Raw genomic sequence first — 26,770 nt, 5'->3', positions numbered from 1 at the left:
TGAAATCAGACGTTTAACAGACTGAGCCACCCAGGCACCCCCGTCTATTTAATTTTTCATGTTACGATATGAAAAATAAACTGTTTGCTGTAGCCTACCAATATTAAAAACATGGGCCATTTGTTTATCATTTTATCACTGATCAATTTATACTTGAATCAACAACATAGCTACTAGGGAAGCTGGAAAGCTGTTAAAAAAAAGGGGTATTTTGTCTTAATGTATCTGGATTGTTTACTAATATAAAAATTAGCATTTGAACAATATTTTTTAAGTCATGTCTTCTTGATAAGGTTTAATATTGCTAATTCTTAAGTCTAGTTTTCTCATCTGTGAAGACATGTATAACTTGCGATCTTTCTTCATATAATGACAGTCATCTTGAAATAGAGAACTATAAAGTCAACAAAAATGTCCAAATTCTTCGTAGGTGCATTCTGATGTAACTTACTCTTTGCATAACCTACAGCTCAGATCTTAGCAGAAGTTTTATGGGAATTCAGAGAAAAAATATATGTCTGCATTGGCACTAAAACAAACTTTTTGCTGGCATAATTGATTTTTGGTGTTAACATCACTTTTCCCAAAGGTAACTCTGAGTAATTTTTTCACGAAATAAAACTATTTTAAAACTCCTTTAGAATGTGCATTTTGGTTAAATCCAGGGATCTACAAAAGAATCCTCAACCACATGTATCTTAAATATAATTATATACAATTAGAGGCATTATAAAGCCAGTGTTAATTATCAAACTTTAACTTCATCTTATTCAAGTATTATAACATTACTAAGTGCCTTAGCTTTTATAAGACATATAACCTTAAAATTCTTAGTTCGTTGAAGAAATAAAGACAATTATTTGAGGTGCATAGAGTTTATTTGGTGTGTCTATCAATTTCTACAATACAGTTGACTAGAAACCGTTCCCGCAGTGTGTGTCTGTACCCCATGTCTAAAATGATGTATTCAGTATGGCATTTTGCAAGGCTAGAAAAGGAGAGAAAGTCAAAATTTCACAGTATTGGTGAAAACTTTTATCATGAAATAAATTTAATTCTTTAGTATTTCATCCATTTTCTATCAGAAAAACAGCAAAATTACATTGTTAGGTATATTATTTACAGTGAAAACCTGGAAGACTCAACAAAGCATCAGTAAGTTTATCAACAGAGCTAAGAACCCTCCCACCCCCCTTTCCAGGGTCCCTTCCTTTGAAATGAAACTTGTATAAATCAAACTTTGTATCCTTAAGCACCAGCTTGACGATTTAAAGTTTTCTTTCAATTTTATAAAATATTCCTGCTTTGAAAGGCAAAGTGAATGTAAAAATGTGAATGTAATTAAACAAATCACTGGCCTGGATGCTCTTTATTGCAACAATTGCAATGTTTTACAACTGTATTCACTTCTTTGAATGAATTTGCTTATAGGCTTGAAACAGTATTTGCCTTTTGTTTTCAAAAATTCCCTCAAAAAATTAATCATTTTTGAAACTGTACACCTGTATTTTTCATTCATGGTGTTTAAATATGCAGCTTGGTCCTTGGAGATTATGTTACATAAAGTCCAGCTTCTTGGATAGTTTGTTATACCAAACAATAAAAAACCTTAAACTACCACAAAATATTAGTGATGTTAACAGTCATGTATGTAGAACTTATCAGTGTACCCAGATTATCCTATTAATAGGTGCTTAAACTACTAATGTACAATCAGGTTATGAAACTCAACCGTTAAATTTCCATTCATTATGCAATGAAAGCTCTAAAGACCCTCAGAGTTCCTGTACTTCAGAAACACTAACACTATTAAGGCATTACTTAATGAACAGACCCTATGGAAAGTAACTAATATGCCTGTTGGAGAGCTAGTCATATTTTAAGGCAGTCAGAAGATTCATTTTTTTCACTTTAAGGCTCTTACATACTTAAATGTTATTCTATGCAGGCATTATTCTGTGTAATTTAAATAGTAAGTGGTCATTTATGGAAATCAAAGCCTTTATATAAAGCAAATGGACAGTTTCGAACTAGATTATAACACCCTTCCCCCAACCAATTTTTTTTAAAAAGAGGATTTCAATCCCTTTGGAGAATTTCTTCATTATCAGAAGCTGGCAATAAAGTTAGAAAATGTAACTCAAATGCATTACAAAAGCTTTGTTTAGTCATACCAAGACACATTACGTATAGTCCATATTTAAAATAGAGCAACAGAAACATTTTTGATTACTATTCATTGTATAATATTTTAAACTTAATTTGGCTGTATATAGATTCTAAAGTTTACATTGCAAATAAAGCCTAATAAGTATTTTAAACATAAGTTTCAATATTCATCAATTTTATGTGGTAATAATACATAAAATAGCAAGGTTTTACCTCATTTACTACCTCAACCATCCAAGTGTTCATTAAGTGAAACCAGCAGAAATGTAGTTAACTTACCATTTGTTTTGTTCAGTTTTCTTACTGAACTTCTAAAAGTACAGAAATCTAAATATATTTTAAAATTAAGTATCAATTGTGTTCATAAAGTTAATATGATACATGGTGGTGCTAAATTAAATAGAAGCAAAGGGAAAAATCTCTTTAGGCTCAGAAACAGCTCTTGTGTATTTCCATTGTATTTACAAAATTCATAATCATTGAAAATAAATGCCTTAATTGTAGTAATAGGATGTTGCAATGTAACTCCTTCAGTTTATTTTTCTACCAATTTCCAATATAATTTGACACTTTCAGGGTTTAGGAAAATGTGTCACATTATAATTTTATTCAAACAGTATGCTTAACTACATTAAATTTCTACATGAAAAAATATTACCATAGAATTTTAAATTAACTTCCTAATTTTTCAAAAGCAAATAAACTTACCAATTAAAGAAATGTTAAATGTGAATACAAGTTATTTACAAGATCTTTTATGCTACAAAAGATGTATATATAAGCTCAGTGAAGTACTTAGATGAAAGATTTGAAAGTGATCATTATATGGAAATATGAGCATGGAGATGTGCTCAGAGTATTCAGTTAATTATTTTTCTAAGAGCAAATTAGATCTATAATTGCAAACAATGGCTGAATAATCTTACCCAAAGGCCACAAAATTTCTGCAAACATCTAACACAAAGGATATACAATGTAACTTGATTTGGGGAGAAAACATACTAATCCAATTATTGTTCCTAGAGACCTGCCCATTATTAATTTGAAAAAATATGATCTTAAATCTATATTGAGCAAATGGAGATCTGCAAAAAGATTCATCCCAAACCTAACTATGTGTGATTTTTGTGTCATTCATTTTATTACCCAGGTGAGAGCAGGATGAGAGAGGACACAAATGTGAGAATAAAGTAATTTTAAAAGAAAAAATGAGGTATAAAAGTAATTTTCCAACAAATAAGATTAGGGAGCAGATAATAGGAAAATACTAAATAAAATCTGTACAGTAAATACAACTAAATTCATAGTGTTATCTTTTTTTTTTCTTTCTAATTCTTCCTTGTGTATGTTTACCATGAGCTCGTATGACATTTCTCTAGAGAGGATACTGCCTTAACCAGTCACCCCAAACCTGTGGTATACAAGAACAGAAATTCATTTTTGGTAACTTACTGTAAGGGCATCACTTTTTAAGACATTTTTCTTTGTGGGTATGAGATCTTTAGGTCAAATTACGGCACTTCCAGTAAGTGATCACAATAATTTCCCTTCAATTACGGTTTAGATGTACTTTTAAAAATGTTCTGCACTGAAATGTCAGATCCTCTGACTCATTCAGGAATTGTGCCTTAAATTTCCAGAACGATCTTATATTATTTCTGCAAAATCTCATAAAATGAGGGGAAAAGCCTGATGAAATTATATTCTATCATTTGTGGATTTACCTGTTAAAAGATTAATCAAATGCTTATTAATAGTTTCTTCACTTAGACTATAAGTTTTTCTTCTAGGTCTATCCAGGCGGATCTGAGACTCGGAATATGTTCTTTTCTCCTGACCAGAAAATACTGACTTCTTAGTCAACACTCACCTTCACTATAATAAACGTTTTTCTTTCACATTTTCCCATTCAGAACAGGAAATTTGTTAAAATGACAAATTACTGAGCCTACTGAATATTTTTCTAAACATTTGTTCAAAATATGTTAACTCCTGTGAAGAATGCTTTTAATTAAAAAAATTTCTAATTTGTATTGCAAGCCCTCCTCCTAATTTAAACTTCTATATAGATATTAAATAGTTGATTCTTCTAAGATCCAATCATCATGTAGGTTACATTTTAAAGATAACAAAATTGGTAAGTTAAATTGGTTGTCTACATTCACATAGTAAGTTAGATAAAGCAAGAGGTTCTAAAGAGGTAACACTAAATTCCACTCACTGGCATCTTCCTCACTAATGTTCCCATAAAACTAAACTAAACAATATATAATAGTGTTAATGGAATTTTCAGGAGGTTTCAACTAATAAGGAATGGTAGGATTTTAAGATTAGTTTTAGTTTCACTAATTACAACTATATCCTGAAAATATTTACATATTTTCTAGGAAATAAAGTTTAGTTGTTTTTCTTAGGATTGATTTTAAAAGCAACATTTCCATAAATGTTAATGTAGCAATAATCCTAAAAGTAACTCAGAAAATAAAACTTCTTTATCACTTGAGTACATTTTACTCATAATGAGGTAAAGTTTTAAATTTTTTTCTATAGGACTATGTTATATATAGCAACACAAGTTATTAATTAAGACATTAATTGTGCTTGAGAGTTACTATGAACTATAAAAGTATACATGTTCACAATTTGTGTTTCTACTACTAAACCAATCATATATATACATTATTTCCTAATACCTAAAAAGATAAAAGTCTTGAATAATTTTATGTCACCCATTTTGTAGGGAGATGAATTCTGGAATGGGAATGAAGAGCCCAGATTGCTAGATTTAGTGCTCCAAAGCCATACTCTCTTAGACCTTGGATCCCTAGGCTACAGATAAAAATTAACTTTTAAAAATTTCTAAGGTTTCTTCCAGCTCTAAAACTTCATGATTTGAAAATAAAGTTACCTTCTATAATGGCCTCCTTTATATTTTTTTTCTTCCCTAAATCTTACCCTAATCCAGTTAATTGTATGTATCTAAATATTTCAAAAAGGTGACATCTAATCTTCTCTGATGGACTGAATATTACTGTTAGCTTGTGAACACCTAAAAGCACTATATGACCAGTACATAACTGAAGGAAAGAAACTTTTATGCTTTATTCCAGTTAACATTTCTATTAGGAATAAAGTTAGATCATGTTGTCATTTTTAATTTAAGATCTTGGGTTTACTTTGAAACTCCAAATACTATTATATAATAGGCTCTTTAAACTTTAAATTCAATCTGAACATATATTTTAATGTATCAAATGTAGCTAACACCTTACATCCAATGCTTGGCAGAGTGACACCAGAAGCAAAGTATAGAGGTGGTGGTGGGGTGTGTGCACTACTTTGCTGACCAAAAAAAATCTCAGATAAATCATACTTGCAAACTGCTACCAGCGGAATGGCTACGTAATAGAGCCAGCATTAGTATGTCAAGTAAGTTTGAAAGGGACCATTTTCTTGTCACTTCCAGAGCCCAAATTTCTTATAAAACAGAAGATCTCTTCACAAATTCTAACACTACTAAAGTTTCCCCTTGGTGCTCCAAACAAAACCTGTAATTCCTAAGTACACAAAAGGCCATAATTTACATTTACTAGTCTGACTTTCCCATCACAGTGAGAAGAGCATTATAAATCCTCAATAAATCATTATTATGAAAAGTACATAAATATTGAAGTTTTATGTTCTCTTAAACAACCATGATATAATTCTGAGCAGAGATATTGGCATTTCAATAGGTTAAACCACCCCAGAAAGAAGGGACATTTGCTTAAGAAAATAATGCACTTTAGTGTAGTGAAAAGGTTTATACACAAATAAAATAGAAAAAAATTTTCTTACAGACTAGAGATAATGTTACTCAAAAGTTGACTTTCAAACCTGAAAGACCTAGCTTGCTTTATTATTTTTTTTACACTGTCAAAAAAGAATGTTTTGTCACAAATGAATGGACAAAAAGATATGTCACTGACATGTTTACAATTAGGAAATATCTAAAACCCATTTACAATTGGCTAAAAAAATAAAGGTAATTAGAATGATATTTATTTTAAAGGAAAAAGCTAATCTGGTTATAGTTGAGAGTCTAATGGTCATACTTTCAGATTTATGAGTGGGAGAGTTAAATGATTAAAACATTGTATGTCCTTTTCATTTAAGAGTGTGAGAAAAAAGTGTGATTACATGTGGATATGTTACATTTTAGCAAAAATTGTGAAGTCATGCCCCGCTCACAGCAATAAAATGCACCAAAACAAACAAAACGTAAACCAGATAGACCCTCACCTGACACAAACTTTATAGTCTCTTCTCAGGGGTCTCCACCATGTTTCTTGTTAATGTTAACAATCCTACAAGTGTAAAAATATCAGATTCAAAGTATCTTTTTCATTGAGTATGAAAGCTGCTATTTATGTGATCTTAGAAAACTCCAAGGAATCTGTAAAACTCATTCATAATTTAATCAAATGTCTTTTTTTTTTTTAAAACCCCTTGGTATAAAAATTTACAGATGAATTTCATATTCCATCACAGTTACATGGTCCAGTGCATTTCAGAGTATTTGGACATTACCAAAGCTGTCCTTTTCCAATGCAAACATTGAAGAAAATTTTAAGCACTTCTCAAACAAGTGACATGATGTGGAACTACTTACACTTTTGGCTCTTACTTCTTTTAAGTATAAATGTAATTATTAACCACAGCAAAACTGTTTGACTATTTTATGGTATCTATCAATAAGAAGTTCTCTGTTAGACAGAAGGAGCTACAGTGTATGCTGAAGCTATTTCCCAAGAGCTAGTTTAGTAGACAGAACTTTGGGCTCATCTTATTTTTCCTTCCTTTTTGTTTTTGTTTTTTGGTAACATACGCACATCCTATACTATCATCTTATCATCACTGGATTAAGTAAGATCAGTTGGGAAGTAGCTACATATTTTTAGCGAGATCACTGATGGCAATGGACCTCTTAGATCATGCTGGTGCTTATGGTTAAATCACATCTAATGTGAAATTTCGAATTACATCCAGAGCTCCAGTATCAAAGCCACACATATCCAACATGCCTCTATCATCTGGGTCTGCAATGGTAAAACCATTTGATGTCATTCCACAAACAATCAATTTAGCTGGAATGTCCATTTTCTGTAGGAAGATCAAAATACATATTAAAAAATTGTATGCAAGCAAAAGCAAATAACCTCCAAAGTTAAAACACTTCAAATTCTATCTAGCTTTTCATTACAAAGTCAATCTTTTTTTTTCTCCATAAAATCTGTTCATCTTTCAGTCAGACTCTGTGATTTCAGAAAAACAAAAAATAAAGTTGTGTGAACAATCTGCCTGAAATTCCTGCTTCTGTTCTGTGGGCCAGAGTACATTCCTGAGCAGCCTAGAGACTTTCTACTTATGAAACCTGTCAGGATTACTTGGGGGCATCAGATATTTTTACCAACATATCAAACAGTGGGGCCAATGTGTGTGGGTATATGTAAAGAGGTATTTCCTGATGATTAACAATGTTAGATCTATGATTTTATTATATATATAACATACACATGTCACATGTAAGACCCTGTTTTCTATAGCTATAACTTAAGGTTAAAATAATTGATTTTTGGAGAAAGCCCAACAATCACTGAGTATGCACTATGTCAGAAACTATAATTAGCTCTTTAAGTAATTTATCTAATTGTTTTAACAACTCTAAAAGGTAAGTAGTACTACTTTTTTTAAAAGTTTATTTATTTTGTGGGGGGAGGGGTAGAGACAGATGGAGAGAGAGAATCCCAAGAAGGCTTCACACTGTCAGCACTGAGCCTGACGCGGAGCTCGAACCCACAACTATGAGATCATGACCTGAGCCGTAGTCAAGAGTCAGATGCTTAACCGACTGGGCCACCCAGGCACTCTGGTGAGTAGTACTATTAACTACTAAGACCTATACTATAGTAGTAATATACTACAATGACATACATCAGTTAAATAATTTGCTTAGATCCACAATGGGTAAAAGAGACTCAAAACCCAGGCTGCCTTGACTCCAAATTCTCTTCTCTCACTTGTTCTCATACTTATACATCAGAATCCCTAGGAGAGTTTTGTTAAAACACAGTCTGACTCTCCAGTTTCTGATTCAGCAGGTCTCCTATAGGGTCCAGGAATTTGCATTTCTAACAAGATCCCGGGCCAAGCTGCTGGTAGGAAAAACACCTTTCGAGAACCGGAGCTCTTCAGCAATTTGTTTCTTTTTCCAGTCACATTAGCCATAATTCAAGTGCTCAACAGCCACATGTGACTAGTAGCTACCACAATGGATACTGGAGATAACATTTCCATGATTTCAGAGAGCTCAGTTGGAGAGCACTGATTAGAACAAAGAAGCAACCATAAAACTTAAAACAGAGATTATAGCTTTGCTTTAATTTTATGTCATCCTTTAACAAAACTCACAAATGATACTTTATTTTGATTGTTACCAAAAGCAGTTTAAAGAGGATGTTTTTAGTAATGTATAGAATTGGAATTAGTTGAAATAAATCATGTATGTATAGCCAATACTTTTTATTTCAAGAGCTGCTGCATTCAGAACTGGCGTGTATTCCTATACAAAGCTATAGACTTATCTTTGGTATCAGTTTTTGGAAAAACAGTGAATATTTGAGAACTGTGTCTTATTTTGGGATGAAAGAATACTTAAAATGTTACCTTTCGATACTCCCTCAGAGCAACAGCAGGATGGACACTTCCAGCAAAGGTCTCATTATCAGTGAAGACAATGAAGACATCAGCAGCTGTGTTTGTCATTTGAGCCCAGATCATCGGAAGAGAGCAATCAGTTCCACCTGCTGGGATCTAATGCAAAACAAAAACATGGATTAGAATAAAAGTGCCCTAGTTTCCATACTGAGATGTCTGAAATAATTAAATATTTAAAAATACTATTTTTTACATTATCACTTTACTTAGAGCCAATACACAGACCTTCTCAAAGTGTGTATTTTTATTTTGTGCTCATGAGAAATTGAGATGAAACAATTTGTTCTCATGAATTTACTAGTATCAGTCACGACATCAATATAAGGTTATTATATAACACATGTTAAGTAAACTTAACCAAACTGTTCTTTACCTGATTCATAGCCATTAAAACCTGTTGTAATGTCATATCTGTAGTCACTGGACAAGGTACCATTTCATCTGAAAAAGCAACTACATAAGAATCTTTTTCTGTTCGTGTGACAACCTGAAAAATTCAAAGGTGGTAAATTTTAGCAGATTAGGGTAAAACAAATACAGTATCTTGAATTTCTTAAAATTCATCTTTGAAAGCTTTATAAATATACCTACATTACCATATGCATACAGTATACTCAAAACTTTATTTTTAATTATATTTAGATATGAAGTATTTAACTGAAATAAAAATGTGCCAGATAAAATGGAATGACAGAAACAAATGAAAATATAATCCTTGATCATTATCTACCTTCACAGTTTTGTCCCACATTAAACATTTTTTAGGGTGGCAAAAATCCTGAAATGGCCTTAGGGGTTCTCACCATACACATTGCTGCTGCAACTGTGCTAGCGTTGAGCACACTGCCCAAAACTCTTTGGTTCATCGATGCACTGACGTCGACAGCCAGCAAGAAACGCTTTCCAGTAGGCTCCACTGTCTAAAGAAAACCAAAACAAATAATCATGAAAAACAACCATAGAAATTAAAATTAAATTTCTAAAACTCGCATTTACTTATCTTTCACTCAGACTTCTAAGATAACAGGTCTTATTTTTGATTTACCAATTGACAAGTATTTGAAAATGTCTGGCCTTTTTTTTTTTTTTTCTTTATTTATTTTTGAGAGAGAGCAAGAGGGAGACAGAATCCGGAGCAGGCTGCAGGTTCTGAGCTGTCAGCACAGAGCCTATTGTGGGGCTCGAACTCACAAACTGTGAGATCATGACCTGAGCTGAGATCAAGAGTCAGATGCTTAACCGACTGAGCCACCCAGATGCCCCTAGTTGCTACTATTTTGCTGAATGGCCAGAATATTTTAAAACCAAAAATTTTAACTTATGGCTTTAATGTAGGATTTTCAGTCCTAAAAAAAAAAAATCACTTCCCATAAAGACAGAAGAGATGCCCTACTGATTAACAGAATGACAGAGGACCAAGTCAAAGGACTCTACAGGAATAAAAAAATTTAAATTTGGTATTTCAAAACTTATCAAAATGATAAGATAATTGGGTATCATCCAAAGGTGAGGAGAAATTCTTAAGCTTACAATGTTAACTATATATCCACATTTACATGAACTATGGAAAAACACATGAATATCTAATCAAAAAAGGTTAAACTGTAAGTATCATCTTTAAAATGTGCTTTTATAAAATATATGAAGTCCAAATTGGGTCATTTGTTATGAAATGAAAAGTCAAACCATTACCTTAAATGTTTTATAAAAAGCAGTATCCAGAGCTTTTAAAATTTCTTCATCAGGGAGCCACTTCAGTTTTCCTCTGAGCCCATGACCTGTTTTATAAGTTTCTGATGCAATTAAAACATGAAATGGATGTATGCGAGCCTAGAAACAAGACAGAGACAAAAAGAAAATCAAAAATCAAATGAAAAATACCCATTATGTCTTTAGGTTTTGTTATTGTAGCTAATAAATAAGTTTCATAAAGAAAAAATGAGGACATATTAATCTTAGATTTCAAAGTCAAAATGAAATTTGGTATGATAAGTTTCAGAACACCTAAAACTCTACTGACTACAGTTCCAAAACTTAGGTGCTGACTTTTTCAATTAGTAGTAGCTAACAAAGGCAATACTTACCTTTTTTAACAACTTTTCATTACACAGTTTTTCACATACTAAAGATACTTCTGAATTTCCTGGTTCAAGCACTGAATTAGCAGTCATCTTTCCTAGATTCCTTAGTAATGCAGTAAGAGGCATTTCTTGTAACAAAGCCTTCCATACCTATTGCAGTAACATAGATTGAAATGTAAGGAATTGAGAGGAAATGAATCAATATGTTAACTGTATAATATTAAGAATATATTCTTTAAGGTTTTCTTATGGGGTTCAAAGTATTTCTAAAATAAAAATTTGTGTGCATTGGTCAAAGACTTATCAAATTAACTTGCTCTTCACTAGAGTAAGAAAGTGAAGTCTATTTTACGAAGGAATCACATAGAAGAATTTTATTTCTTTTTAATTAACAAGGCAAATTAACCAGCCTTTCTGAAGCAGAAATAACACTTAACAGAATGCAAACTCCATCTGGACATTGTATTAAGTGTTTTAAATAAATATTAATCTCAAGATGTATTTTAGATTTTTGTTAAAAAGAACTGAATGTATAGTTATCCATATAAATCACATGTCATAAATTATTTTTATAAATAGCATAAATTATAATACCTGATACATATCAAATTACTCATGCTTAATCACATGCATACTATAAGCCACTTACCTCTTTAGACTTTAAATGATTTGTTAGAAGATGTTCCCTAACTAATCGATGCTCTTCTATTAGATGAATGACTTCCAGTTCATCTTTTGTGCGTTTCACTTTCTCTACAGCCTCCAGATACTTTAATAATTTTTCAGTCTCCACAGAAAGTGCTTTTTCTTTATACAATTCATGGACTTCTTTCCAGCCCTTTGTAATATATTTGGTTACAATAGCAAGTCCTTTAAGAAAATAAAGAAGTCAAACAGCATGAGAATATGGTATGGGATATACATAACTAGACACAGAGGAGCTTAACCTTTTAAGCTGTGAGGCTGCTTTCTGTGATATAACAAACACATTCAAGCCAATGGAGTCAAATGATTTTGCTTATCCATCATAATTGTTTTAAAAGTAGCTCTGGAGAAAAGTCTCTTATACCATTAGTCATTTTATGATAAACCTTTTTTTTTCTTTTTGAGACACCAGCACTAGAAACTTGGGTAGACAATACCTATCTCAGGTTCACAATCTCAGAAAATTCACAAAAGTACAGATCTGTCTCAGTTAATCTCCTTTCACTTGTCCCTTTCTGCTGCTAAATAAATAAGCATTTATAAATAGCAGAGGTAAGTGGAAGTGGACAGTTAGGTAGGTAATTTGTAATTTTTTAAAGATAAAGTATTACAGTCCAAATTAAAAAAAGGAAAACAATGTGTTCATTTCTTCTATAAATTCTTAAAAAAAATTTTTTTTAATGTTTATTTTTGAGAGAGAGAGACAGCGTGAGTTGTGGAGAGGCAGAGAGAGAGGGAGACACAGAATTGGAAGCAGGCTCCAGGCTCTGAGCTGTCAGCACAGAGCCCGACGCAGGACTCGAACCCATGAGCTGTGAGATCGTGACCTGAGCTGATGCTTAACTGACTGAGCCACCCAGGCGCCCCATCTTCTATAATTTTTTTTTTTTCAAATTTTATTTTGTTTCCATTTTCTGATTTTTATAAATTTTTTTTTTAACGTTTATTTATTTTTGAGACAGAGAGAGACAGAGCATGAATGGGGAGGGGCAGAGAGAGAGAGAGGGAGACACAGAATCGGAAGCAGGCTCCAGGATCTGAGCCATCAGCCCAGAGCCCGACGTGGGGCTCGAACTCACGGACCGCGAGATCGTGACCTGAGCTGAAGTCGGACGCTTAACTGACTGAGCCACCCAGGCGCCCCTATAATTTCTTTTAATAGTTGAAAGAGTTCTTGATTGCGGGGCTGAGGAAATTTGGGTTCTAGCCTACATTCTGCCAATAGATGGCTGTGTGATCATTCCAGGTCTTAGGTTTTACTTCTGTAAAATGTGGAAGGGGAGATTTGAGTTATCACACTCAAAAAGGTCTATGGGGTAAATGTTGGTAAAATAAACAAATGGAACAGGTTATATAATAAAGAGTGGTTAAGACTATGGGACTAGAGGGGTGTCTGGGTGGCTCGGTCAGTTAAGCGTCCAACTGCTGGTTTCCACTCAGGTCATGATCTCTTGGTTTGTGAGTTCGAGTCCCACATGGACTGATAGCACGGAGCCTGCTTGGGATTCTCTCCCTCTCTCTCTACCCCTCCCCTGCTCACGCATGCTCTCGCTCTCTTTCTCAAAATTAATACATAAACTCAAAAAAAGAAAAAAGACCGTGGGACTAGTGAGTATGCCCTACAAATGTTTTAGTGAAGTTTTGGCTTAGTGCTGCCAAAAAGGGTATTTTCAAAAGTATCCAGGATAGGTATTTTTATGTATCTTCTGATTTTTTAAAAGTGATATTAGCAAAGAACTCATTTTTTTTCAACGTTTATTTATTTTTGGGACAGAGAGAGACAGAGCATGAATGGGGGAGGGGCAGAGAGAGAGGGAGACACAGAATCGGAAACAGGCTCCAGGCTCTGAGCCATCAGCCCAGAGCCTGACGCGGGGCTCGAACTCACGGACCGCGAGATCGTGAACTGGCTGAAGTCGGAGGCTTAACCGACTGCGCCACCCAGGCGTCCCTCATTTTTTTTTCTAAAATATTGTGCAGGCCAAGTAAAATCCATCTCTAAGGCAGATTGAGCTTATGTGTTGTCCCTAGTCTCTAATTTAAATAATTTGATCAAAAGTCAACATTAGTATGTAGAAACTTGTAAAGTACTGTGACTTGTTACCTTCCAGATTTTAGTACAAAATCTTATATTGCCTTAAATTACTAAATGTTTCATATGTAAGCATGTCTTCTATTTTGTCTTTCCAACTAAAATAAAACTTTCTTAAAGGCAGTCTTCTTATTTTTATCATACCCAAATTCTATGGTGGCCACACAGTTAAGTACACAATAAATACCTGATTAATTAAATCATATTTTGACTTGTTTTATCTGTTTTAAATACACATTTCGGTCAAAATATTAAAATTTTACTTATTTGGGGGGCGCCTGGGTGGCTCAGTTGGTTAAGTGTCCGACTCTTGGTTTTGGGTTGGGTCACGATCTTGTATTTCCGGAGTTCAAGCCCATCCATGTCAGGCTCTGTGCTGATAGTGTGGAGCTGGCTTGGGATTCTCTCTCACCCTCTCTCTTTGCCCCTCCCCTGCTCACTCTCTCTCAAAATGAATAAACTAAAACTTTTTTTTTAAAATAAAATATTACTTACTTGGTGGCTTAGAGTTTGATTCTAAATTCTTTTCACTCTGAGAAGCCTAGGGATCTCTTATGCCTGAACATTCTGTTATGACCGCCAGATTTTAAGTATGAGTTCTGCCCTCAAAAAATTTAGAATTAAAGAATACTGTCTGTGGGAACAAGTTTAGGAAACATTTACTAATTCTTCAATTTATCAACCAAGAATTCAAAACCCAGTATAACCATTTGCACAAATTCAGAAACCAATTTTTCCAATTAGAACTAGCACTTAGGTCCACACCACCATCTCGTGTCTCAACAGACAAATAAAGCTGGATCCCTACATTCTTCTCATACTGAATCAAAAATTTAAAAGTAAAAAATTAAAGCATGAATATTTTAAGGAAAAAAACACAGGTAAATATTTTTATGACTTTATGTTGGAAAAGGCTGCTCTAAATCTAACAGAAAACAAAAATCTATGAATAAAAACACGTAAGTTTCATTACATTAAAATTCCAAACTTTAGTGTGCCAGAAACCCCAATCAAAAAAATTGACAAAGAAAAAAAGGGGGAAAAGTGCATGATAACATGTTATTAATTCCTAAGTGTCCCAAGTTCTTAGAACAGTGCCCATCCATAGTAGGTGCTCAATAAACATTTGTTGAATGAATAGTGACTATCAATATTAAGAACAGCAACTCAATGGGTAAAAGGGCAAAGATACAATATGCTCTGCAACAAATTACAAATCAGCAGCAGCACATGGAAAGATAAACTTTTGCCCACAAACACAAATTCAAGTAAGGTATAATTTTTCACCTATCCTATTGGCAAAGATTAAAAACCACTGGTAATAGTCACTGTTCAAATGTCAGGAAACTGGCCACTTCTACATACTCTTTGTGGGTTTAGTCTTTATAAAAATATTTACGTTATACACATTTTTTCTCTGTATTTTTGTAATAGTATGAAAACCCAGAAGCTACTTAACTGTCTTCAAATAAATTATAGCGTATTCATTCAATGGTATATTTGCAACTATTTCTACTGACTTGAAGAAATACCAATCTGCTTTTAACTGAAACAAGGTCTAGGGGCACCTGGGTGGCTCAGTCGGTTAAGCATCTGACTCTTGATTTCGGCTGAGGTCATGATCTCACAGTTTGCGGGTTCAAGGCCCACACTGGGCTCTGTGCAAACAGTGCAGAGCCTGCTTGGGATTCTGTCTCCCTCTCTCTATGGCCCTCCCCTCCACCTCAAAATAAATAAACATTAAAAACAAAACAAACAAAAAAACCCAAAGGAGGTCTATAAAAAAATTTTAAATAAAACAACGTATTTTAGGAAAAATCTGGAGTAATATACAATGTATATAGTAATTTCTTTTGAGAGGCAGGATTCTACTTTCTGTATTATATTTTTATGTATTATCCAGCTATTTAAAACAAGCATGTAATTTCTAATAAAAAAAACAAAACATCCAGGTGTTTGTATATGTAAATATTCGCAACAATTTACTGCTTAAATTTCATTTTAAAAAGTCCACTCATAATAAGAAATGATAAATTAGGAATTCATGAGGAGCTGTCTTTTCAAGTTTCATTTCTGGTATTAAAAAAAGCAAATTTTGGACATGTTGATTTTTGTGGATGCTTATACTTTACATTCTTCTTGCCCAAAAGTTTTTATTTCCCTTCTAAGAAGGACTAAGTAATTACTGTACATCCAACTAACTTCTCAAAAGTCTCTTCCCATAGACATAGAAAACTGCCCCAAGTTACCATGTCCCCTGGCTGACTGCTTGGAGACAATTAACATCCTGAATTGTTAAGTTCAGCACTATTTCAGGCAGCCTTTAGGTTCCATGGAACATATGTCCTAGGAAGACAGGGAGGGAAAGAAAAATCTTAAGGGGCTGGAACAGTACAGCCTGGCTATCTGCTGTCTACTGGCTAGGAGCCGCTTTGCTTCCTACAGCTTTCATCACGTCCATGCTGCTGTCATAGTCCGTAATCACTTGGGTAAGCATGCTAGCTAGCACAGTGACACTGTGAGATCTAGAATATTAAATTAATGTGTAAATCTGTCATTTGATTCTTGATTAGTAATGTCCAGATTGCCTGTGGTAGGTGTTTAATTCCAAGGTAGTATTAAACATTTGAATTAGTCAACCAATGTGTTTTGAGAATGAAACACAGGCTTTTAAATGAAAGCCTGTTTCAAATAAAATTGTTCTATTTATCGGTATTTGCAACTTCCCCCAACCCAAAGGTTGTTATGCTTACCTTCATTGGAAGGTTTAAGATGTGACAATCTTAATAGATCTTTGTGAGACCAGCCATTTCTTTGTTTATACTTTGTAACTGCCAGAGCAAGGGCCATGCCCCCCTTTTCATTGTACCAGTCTGCTATAGCCTTCCGGAGGGCACGACCCCACATGCCACATTTCATGCTTTCCTTTAGATCTTTCTTAAACTGGATAAAAGTAAACAGATGTGTAGGAATGCGACAAACTTCAGAAACAGCTTTGAATGCCGCTTGTTTTGTGCTTATGTCGGAACACTGGGAACAAATGGCAAGTGCGAAGAGCATAGGCTCTTGCTTTGCCGTTCTGCCTTCTTGACTAAATGACTTTATTTCCTGTATCACTTCACATCCTCTGCCGTCTTCAATCAATCTAATTAAAGCTTCAGCATTTTCAAGGCCCAACTTTTGTTCTTTGATATAATAAGTCCCACCTTCAGAACCAAAACATAAGAACCGGTGTAGTCGATTCATATCAGTGACTTGCCATACATATCCATCTTCAGAATTGGTTATCTGCTTCTCATTCAGTGGTTGCATTTGGTTCACTGATTCCTCCATTCTTCTGTCTTTTAAGAAACCTATCAAAAAGCAAAATGTTATTATAGTTAGAAAGAAACAATAAAATTATAAGAAGGAATACATTTATTTTTATTTATTTTTGAAAACATTTATTAATGTATATTTTTTGAAATCTGTTACAAAGTCTATTAACTTAAAAGCATTTTTTAGGCTCATTAAGTGGTAGTACGATAACCAGAAACAACAAAGAGGTTATATTTTGGAGGTATAAGTTTGTTGCGTCAGAGACTAAGCAGGCAATTTAGCATGCAGTCTGAAGGCCCAGAGAGAAAATAAAAAGGGGTAGGGAGAGCAGCTGTGATAGCTGAGGCTAAGAAAGGTCTTACTCCCTGAACAACTGCATACACAGTTTTGGTTGCATATCCAACATCCGTTCCTTCCCTCCCCTCTCTTCCTGGCAGTAATGTCCTTTAGGGGAGGCTAGACCTTTTGCCAGACCGATGGGATGAATCTTGATTTACTCTAAGCCAGTGGTTCTCAAACTCTGTGTGCATCCAAAGTAACTGAATTGCTACTTAACATGCAGAATTGTGTGTTCCACCCACCACTCCCAAAGTTTCTTTCTTAATTTAGTTTATGTCTGGGGTGAGGCCTACACATTTGTACTGATCACAAATTCTCACTCAGGTAATGCTCGCATTTCTTTTGCCATGTGACAAGTATAGGGGATGGGCATCTAACTGGCCAGTGTGCAGTAAGTCTGCAGAGAATACTTCTGAGGTTTTCTTCACTCTTAAAAGTGGGCTTGGGCTCTTACTAAGAACGCTCCCTTTCTACCCTGAGACATTCATTTAAAGTGATGCTTGGAGTGTGGCAACTATCTTGAGCCACAGGGGAGCCAGTTTAGGAAGACACGCTCATTTATAAGGATGGTAGCACAGAAAAAATATTAGAAGGAATCTGGGTCCATGGTATCATCGAGCAACCTGGAAATGCCTTACTTAGAAATTCTGTATCCTTGCATCTTTACTTGGAAATTTTGTATAGCTAAGCCGTTTGCAAGTTTTCTGTTACCTGTAGTTGAGAACATACTGATTAACATCCTATTAACTGTGCTCATGTGTAATTTATGTGATCAACTACCTGTACTTTCTTCCTTCCATTATCTCTAAAGCTACTAGCTGTATGGCAACAATATCGTTTTTTATCCTCCTAATGGAACAACCACAATGTCCACTACTTTATCAGTCCACTGCTACTCTAACTATAGTACAGCTGCCTATCTAGATGCCCCAAGTCTCCTGTCTATACCACTATAGTGCACTAGGTTTCTCCCCATGACAAACAAAACAACACGACCAGAAAATAAACCTCAACCAGCATTTATTGCATATTAGATGTAAGACATGAAAGAGAGCCCTGTTCCACTAAAAGGATTTTTTTTAAGTGTTTAAGAAAAAGAGTGTGTGTGTGTGTGTGTGTGTGTGTGTGTGTGCGCGCACATGTGCATGTGGGGGAGGGACAGAGAAAGGGGGTGGAGGAGGGAGAGACAGAATCCCAAGCAGGTTCCATGCTCAGTGCAGAGCCTGAAGAAGGGCTCAATCTCACGACCCTGAGATCAGGACCTGAGCCAATATCAAGAGTCGGATACCACAGAGCCTGCTTGGGATTCTTTGTCTCCCTTTCTTTCTGCCTGCCCCCTCGCACCCCCCCCACCCACTATCTCTCTCAAAATAATAAACATAAGAAAAAAAAAAAGAGTCAAACACCTAACTGACTAAGCCATCCAGGTGTCCCTAAAAATATTTTTTTTTAATGTTTTTCCCTGCCCTCAAAAAAAACCCACATTCTAGTCAGTGAGGTAGAAATATACATATAATACAAAGCAAACTGTAATTAAGTGCTCTAACAGAAGTGTACTGAGAGTCAGCAGAGAATAAAATAATGTTGTCTCAATAATACAGGAAGACTTGTGCAGAATAGGCAAACTGAAAAACTGGTATATAAAGTTCTGGAATGTATTCCAGAAAGGGATTTCTGAAATCTTGCTGTCTTTAGATTTTAGAAAAAGAACTAAGTATATTGACACAGCTGTAACGTAATGTTAACTGATAAGGTAGTAGTAGCTTAAAGGGCAACACAAGATAAAAGAAATTCTGTATTTCTTGTACATCATCATAAAGATGATACAAGCTTAAGCACGTTTATATATTGTAGGGAAGGCTTAAGATGGAATCCTCGTGAATATTAACAATTAAGAGCTAGTGAGAAAAGGGCCCTTTAAAGGAGAAAGAGAAGGTGGGGTACATAGACTTAAAGTGAACCAGGGGCAGTGGTATCACGGACCACAGGGAAGAGAATTTCAAGGAGTCCATAGCTGTAATGTCAAATGCTCACAGATGAAGTAAAGTCTGGAAAATGACTACTGGATTTAGCAAACAGGAGTGAATGAAGAAGGGCAATTGTTGTAGAATCCTGCAAGAAGGAGCCTGAACAAAGTGAGATTAGGAGGGGCGCAAGGGTCGCTCAGTAGGTTAAGCATCGGAGTCTTGCTTTTGGCTCAGGTCATGATCTCACAGCTGTGAGATCAAGCCCAGCAATGAGCCCAATGCTGGGCTCTGCGCTGGGTAGGGAGCCTGCTCAAGATTCTCTCTCTCTATCCCTCCCCCCACTCACACGCCCTCTCTAAAAATAAGTAAGTGAGATTAGGAGTATGCAATGAGGGAGGCTTCACAAGTGGACTACTCTTTTACAGAAGCATAAAGGGAAGGTAAGAGAGATGAGAAGACATTGAGGTGAAGTGGAATGATTCAATTTGGAGTGGAAGACAGTAAAGGATGTAACCAAGGGGATGAGATCACTAAAAGAAGTCAAACAGAATAAGCTTTAGAGCATCCAGGTTGAGACTGGCCTACTGACAGCAAGAGAGACATCTCTTTCACTAAGGGTGTAGACAGATTTGAGAAAAGAGAGGAATAAGGAGATTGAGGGAAGTCTGGCAGGTAAGGGAGCCATGAGGTTGGGTCTCAGAGAGGGGAACACATCATGATATGGGGATAAATGCATGGGAGAATGGAAAGCCTCACATTTTGAAGGTGACTGGGGGCAGGGGACAGTAATTTGAATTGTGTTGGAAATAATCAGTGTCATTATGAGGCCTAGGCCTCAGATGGTGTCACCGTGTAATGATCATATTATATTAGTCATTAGGGACTGATTTACTGAGTGCAGCATAGGCTGAAACTCCTGCTGCAGTAATGATGCTTCTGCTATTTATTCTTACCCCCTCTTTAACATGGCTGTTTAGCTGCCTTTTAATCCAAAAAACTTTTGAGAAGGATAAGAGGCTTCTCAAAGACTGACACCTTAACTGCTAATTCCAGTAGAAAATTTTCTATTATTTTGACCTTTGCACTGCATTTGATATTGCTAGCCCCATCTTTAGCTTTTACAAAAATACCCTTGGGTAGTACTTTCACCTGGCTATTGCTGCTTATTAGTTGAATAATATAGAAATGATATTCAGTATCAAATTATGCTAATACAACAGCTTTCCTGAACCAAAGCCCAAGAAGTGTGATTTAAAGGTCCCAGTTCAAATCTCAAAGTTCTTTCCCTTATTATTTTTTTGTCAGCATGTCTGGCTGGTATCTTTAGTTCCACTAAGAGCAGGGACCGGGTCTTAGTTGTGTATCCCTTCTCTGAACCTAGGATATCACTCTTAAGTAATTAGTAATATATATTTAAGAATAACAGAGCAATATTAAAGTAATTTTCTGAACCATCTAAGAATTATGTATGATTGCCTTTTCTTTCCTCTAACATTTTTAAAAATAAGTCTCAACATGTGCAATTAAAAATATAATTCCAGCCTTTAAGATAAATTCTGTAATTAGAAAAAAAGGACTATATGCAGTAAATGGATATACAATAAAAAATAATACATGAGAAGTTATGAAGAGGAAGTAATGAATACTAAGTAGAACTGTCTTTTGAGAATAGTATTTCTTTGAAAGTTTTTCTAACGCATTTAGTATCAGGTATAAGTATCTTGTTGAGCAAGCAGCAAAATGAACTTTTAAATCTAGGGAAGATGCCTAAGAAAAATCCCTAAATGTAATCCTTGTAATTTCTACCATAAGAAATGTAGTTACTTATTCATAGCTGTGTCAATGGAATCTTATCCTTGCATGTATTAATGACAACCATAAAGACATACCCTTTCAACATTTTTACAGGAAAAAATGCCCAGCTTTTCACATGGTTCTAGGACTATTCTTTCCAGGATGAAACATAAAACAGTAGGACAGATTGCATGAATGGCCCCTCTCTACTTGCTTGTGTAAATTTATCAGACTCAAAAATTTAAAGTTAAATATGAAAAGCAGAATGGCACTACTTCTAAGCTACTCTCCTGGTACCTGACTGCTGATATATAAATTAACTTTAAAATTGTCTAGGTGGTAAGACAGCGGTATAATAAAGAATAGATCTAGTTTTTTTCTTGGCAGAGCTTCAAAAATGCTAGGAATTTCCAGATTGATAAGTCTTTTTGTTATGCTAATGTGGTGATTCATTCTGGGCTTCAGGATGGGGGCTGGTCACCAAAAAGACTAATCATTTGATTAGAGGGTTGGCATTTTGGGCCAGATCAAACTCCCAGGAGGGCTGTAGGGCCCAAAATTGGGCTCAACCACACAGTCAACCAATCATAACCAATCATGCCTAGTAATAAAATCCCATATACAAACTGTGAATATCAAAGTTCACTGGTGCTTCCTAACTGGTAAACAAACTGATGTGCTGGGAGTGTGACCAGCCAGGATTCCACACAGAGGGTATCCCTCTCCTGCCTCCAGACTTTGGCTTATAGGTGGCTTCCATTTGGCTGGTCCTCAGGCATATCATTTAACTGTAATCATTAGGATAGTGTTTTTAGAGAGTTATGCGAGTCATTCTAGTGAATTATTGACCCTGAGGGGGTTGTGCGAAGCCCTGAATTTATAGTTGGTTGCGTAGACTAGAGACCCTACTTATAACAGGTGTCTCAAGAAAGGGTAGTCTTGTTGGGGATCTTGCCCTTTAACTTGTGGTGATGTAGGAAACAAAGGCAGAAGAATAAAAGATTAAATTTCCTTATAACTTACAGGCCATTGACAAGTCCTCAAGACAGGCAGATTGACATTCCTCTGGGAGCTCAGCTGCCTCGATGTTGACTTTGCTAAGGGCAAAAGGCAATCTTATTAGCCTGACCCCCCCAGAATCGTATGTCTACTTAACATATAAAAACTCCTTTGGAAACTTCCTTTACCTCTACTACCCGCCACCCCCCCCCCCCCCAAGATATATCTTGGCAATCATACTCCAAGCTTATGGTCCCCTGATAGATATCTGAAGGGTCTCATTACTGAGTTTTTACTAAACAGTAATAAATGACCTTTTCCTAACAGCAGCTAGCCTCTCAAGGTCCTGGAAACCTTGTTTCCAAAATACCTTCGAGACTAGACCCCTCCTCCCCTGAAGATATATAATCAGTCACCCATCGCAACCCCAGTGCAGCTCTTTCTGTCCATGGGTCCAGTCCCGCGTTTTAATAAAACCACCTTTTTGCATTGAAAACATCTCAATAATTCTTTCTTGGTTGTTGGCTCTGAACCCCAACACTTAAAACCGCATCAGTGGGATCTTAAGCTAACTCTGGAACTGAACTGAACTGAACTGCGGAACACTGAGTTTGTGTCAGAGAACTGGGTCAAAACAGACACCAAAGGCACAGGGACAGTAGGAAAAAAAAAGATAAACTGCACTTCACCAATATTTAAAATCTGTGTTTCCTCAAGAAAGTGAAAAGAGATCCCAGAGAATGGGAGAAAATAACACGCAAATCATACCATAAGGAACTTGTATCTAGAATTTATAAAAAACTCATAACTCAATAATAAGATAATAACCCAATTAAAAAACAGGCAAAGCATCTGAGCAGGCACTTCTTCAAAGATGTACAAATGGCCAATAAATATATAAAAAGATGCTGAATATCATTACTCATCAGGAAAATGCACAACAAAACTGAAATGAGATCCCACTTCACGTTCACTAGGATGGCTACAATCAAAATGACAATAATAAGAAGTGTTGGTGAGAAGCTGGAGAAATTAAGACCCACATACATTGTAAAACGAAGGATCATATGGTAACTCTATATTTAACCTTTTGAAGAATTGCCAAAGTGGTGCGGGGTTTCTTTACGGGGTGATGAAGATGTTCTGAAATTAGACAATGGTGAACGCTCACACTGAGATACAGAAACTAAAGTGACTCCATAAACTGTGTTTTTGCTCCTTTTCCTGCTTCTACACTTGCTAGGACCTGCACCCCACCTTACACATGTTTTACACTTCTAGTACAAAAAATGTATTCCCTTTCTGTAAGGGTCAAGGAGCTAATGATTTCTTTGGAGTCTTCCAGCACAGATCGGAGTGAAAGAGCAAGGTTGCAGACACTGACTCCAGGCACACTGCCGCCAGATCCCTGGCTCCAGGGCACAAGTGACTTATGGCGGACACCTGAGCACTCCTCGTTCTGACCAGTTTCTGGATGCCTGAGAAGACATATGGACCAGACCACAATCCTTAATAAAAGCACCAGAGCCCAAACAAAACTGAGACTACTCTACTCTTCTTTCTGAGTCTCTCAGATACTCTGTATCTGTCACCTTTCTGTATCTTCAATAAACTCTGCTCTCACTTGATGTCTATCCTTCCTAAGGCCAAGGATCCTCTTGGCTGGTCCTGCAGGACTCCTTCTGCGTCCATGGACCCAGTCTGCCTATGTCAACACAAGTCTGTGAATATACTAAAATTCACTGTATTGCATACTTAAAATAGTGAATTTCATGACACGTCAATTCTATCTCCAAAATCTGTCATTAAACGAAAACTAAAAATTGACTATATTTGGGAAGTTATTTAAATAGACATTCAAATGATATTTAACTATCTAACTATTTATCTATTTATTTATCTACTTAACTATTTATTTATAGGTATTTCCTAGATTTGTCTTTAGAAAGCAATTTGAGATACACACAGATATATACAGTATCTTAATTTCTCCTCTCCCCAACTCCAATCATCTCCCCCCTCGGAGCTTAAGCTCCACTGTCAGTGATTTAGAAGGCAGTTGGGCAGTGAGTGAGGTCAGAGCCTGGTCATCAATTAATCCACTCCTGAATAATCAAGTGTTGTAAATCCAGATTAACAATTAAAAAAAAAAAAAAGACAGTTAATTCTTTGGGTTGGCCTGTCCTATCCAGAGCTCTTAAAGCACACCATTCTAAAGACTCTAATATAGCTGAAGTTATTTTAAACTTCTGTAAATTAAAATTTGGGGAAGAATTAAACAGGTCACAGTATTTTTAAAGGCATAGCCACAATTTGGAAGTTGGTTGTGGACATTTTATACATTGCCCACTTCTTTCTTTCTTAATATTGACTGCCAAATCAGTGAATGCCAGTAATTAATATACAAAATGTATATTGTATATTACAATATACATATTGCCTTGGGCACTGTTGTATGTATGTAACAGCAGTTCTTTCTGCTTTGTATTCATTAGAACAACGTTTACTGTTATCTTTTAACAGTACTAATAATACAGTGTTTTTGAGGATTCCTGTTTTTCTTGAATGTACACATCTGAATATCTTTGCAAACTCTGTTGACCGTTTATTACTTGAAAATGTTTCTTCCCATGAGGTCGAACAAGTTTTGCAGCTTAACCGTTTTTAAATGAGGTCAAAGCTGATGTACACCTATGAGAGTGCCAGACAACTTAAAAGAAACAATACTGCAAAAACTGGGGCCACAAAGTCAAACAACTATCATTCAGACTGCTGGTGTACCTGAGTTGATCATGTCATGTGGGATGCAACAAAAAGTGGTGAGGACCTGTTGCAAACATGACAGCATGCCATCCCGAAGGCGTGCATCTTCAGCCAAGTGGTAGCCATGTAGTATGCATTTTGTATTACCAAATCTTCTCATTTTCCTCAAAGACCCAGAAATCTGGATTTTTTATGCAAATTTAGGATTAAATGTGAAAATAAGTGAAAAAAAATTTAAACTCCCTTTCTGGTTACTTCTAGGCTGTGTAAAGGGCTAATTTTTCAGTTAGGGGGGGTCTTTCTACCACAGCCACCAAGTTCATAAATAAATGTTAGTTATGATGTATTTATTCAGCACAGAAAACACTTTCAAGTTCATGGCAATATCATAGATTAAAAAATAACACACATTATCACAAACAGCTATGGACTCCAATGACACTCATTCTAGGTATGGCTCATTAAGGAAATACAGCTAGACTCCTGTGCCTCACAAACTTTTTCCTGTCTCCTAGGGACAAACTTCAAAAGTTTCAAATGAAAACAAACAAACAAACATTTTATACAAATTTTGATTTCTACTCCACAATATAGCCAGGCCTTTTTTTTTTTTTTTTTTTAAGTAATCTCTATGCCCAACTTGGGGCTCTAATTTGCAACCAGGAGATCAAGAGTCTGATGCTCTACCGACTGAGCCACCCAGGCGCCCCATAACCATGCTTGCTTCAATATAAAAACTGTTCTGTTGTTTCCCTCAGTAATATTTGTCATGTTAATTTTGTGGCTTCACCTAGTCCATAACACAGGGCTCGCTAACTCCGATGCATAGGACACCTGTTTGTGAAGCAAGGAATCAGTTTTGTCTACTAAAACATTTTTTTTCTGGAAGCCAAAGGCCCTTCTTGGAACTCAGAGCTTTAAGGAGTGATGCATAAATACACATACTCTTAAAGATTTATAATCTTAACAGAGGTCTGCTGAACGAGGGCATTTTCACGGTTTAGCGAAAATAGGCATTTTTGGTTTAACTCCTTTAATCTTAGAAACATTACAAATGTTCGATTAATACATTACGTTTTTTTCAACCTAATTTTCTTTTAGGCATCGCATCCCCTTACACTTGTCTATCGTCCCCACGGATTACAGAACAGATCTCACTCTTCTCGTCATTCCCTCGAGGATAAATTCGCCTTCTGTCTTTGCACCAAAATCCCTCTTCCAAACCCCAGAGCCGGGGCAACGCCTCCCGGCGCAGAAGCCGCGGGAGGGGGAGGAGGAAGAGGAGGAGTAAAGCGGGCACTCCAGACGCTGGCCTGTGGGAAGCTATGGAAGCACAAGCCGGAGCGGTCCGGGATTCGGGAAGGGCCCACCCTGGGGAGCGTCTCAGCCTGGCCAAGCGAGGTTGTGCCCACAGCGATGCTGGTTTCGTTACCCAGCAAGGGCAGGAAGCGGAGGCAGGGCGGTGGAGAACGATGGTTTGGCGAAGTGTTTGCTCCGGCCTCGGTCGCAGGGATGCGGGATAAGGGACATGGAGGATGAGCTAAACCTTGCGCGTCCCCGGGGCCGCTCAGACCGCACAAAGGGCCCCAGTCGGCCTCCCGCAGTTTCCTCACCTGTGCTTGCCGGCCGACCCTCCGAACCCGCAGCGCCACTGGGAGAAGCCCTGCGAGGCGCGGGAAAACGAGTAGAAGCTGCTGCAGCCCGTAGGGCGGTAACTGCTCCAACTCCACTAACGCCGGGGCCTGCAGGTTCGGCTCCCGGGAACGAGCCCCGCCCCTCTACTTTTG

At 36.2% G+C, this 26,770-nt stretch overlaps 1 protein-coding gene across 3 annotated transcripts; it reads right to left on the bottom strand.

Annotated features, from left to right (window-relative positions):
* Positions 1-856: 856 nt before the first annotated feature.
* RO60 (Ro60, Y RNA binding protein) lies at positions 857-26,770 on the bottom strand. 3 transcript variants are annotated; one of them, XM_025927808.2, is made up of 10 exons: positions 26,597-26,736; positions 22,245-22,318; positions 16,557-17,156; positions 11,656-11,876; positions 11,010-11,156; positions 10,618-10,755; positions 9,729-9,845; positions 9,299-9,412; positions 8,875-9,021; positions 857-7,311 (listed from the first exon to the last, which is right to left on the bottom strand). In XM_025927808.2, exons 2-10 carry the CDS (start codon positions 22,249-22,251, stop codon positions 7,159-7,161), a joined length of 1,644 nt encoding a protein of 547 aa, XP_025783593.1. In that variant the 5' UTR covers positions 22,252-22,318; positions 26,597-26,736; the 3' UTR covers positions 857-7,158. The 3 variants fall into 3 exon arrangements, with proteins under 3 accessions (XP_025783593.1, XP_086549675.1, XP_086549676.1); XM_086693549.1 differs by lacking the exon at positions 22,245-22,318 and having other exon boundaries at positions 26,597-26,770; XM_086693550.1 differs by lacking the exons at positions 16,557-17,156; positions 22,245-22,318; positions 26,597-26,736 and adding an exon at positions 16,053-16,435.

Source organism: Puma concolor, chromosome E4, assembly GCF_028749965.1.
Source record: "Puma concolor isolate L17-30 chromosome E4, mPumCon1.1.hap2, whole genome shotgun sequence".
In the NCBI taxonomy this organism is placed as follows: Eukaryota; Metazoa; Chordata; class Mammalia; order Carnivora; family Felidae; genus Puma; species Puma concolor.
Note: the sequence above shows the minus strand (reverse complement) of the source record. Positions and strands in the feature narration are given on the sequence as shown.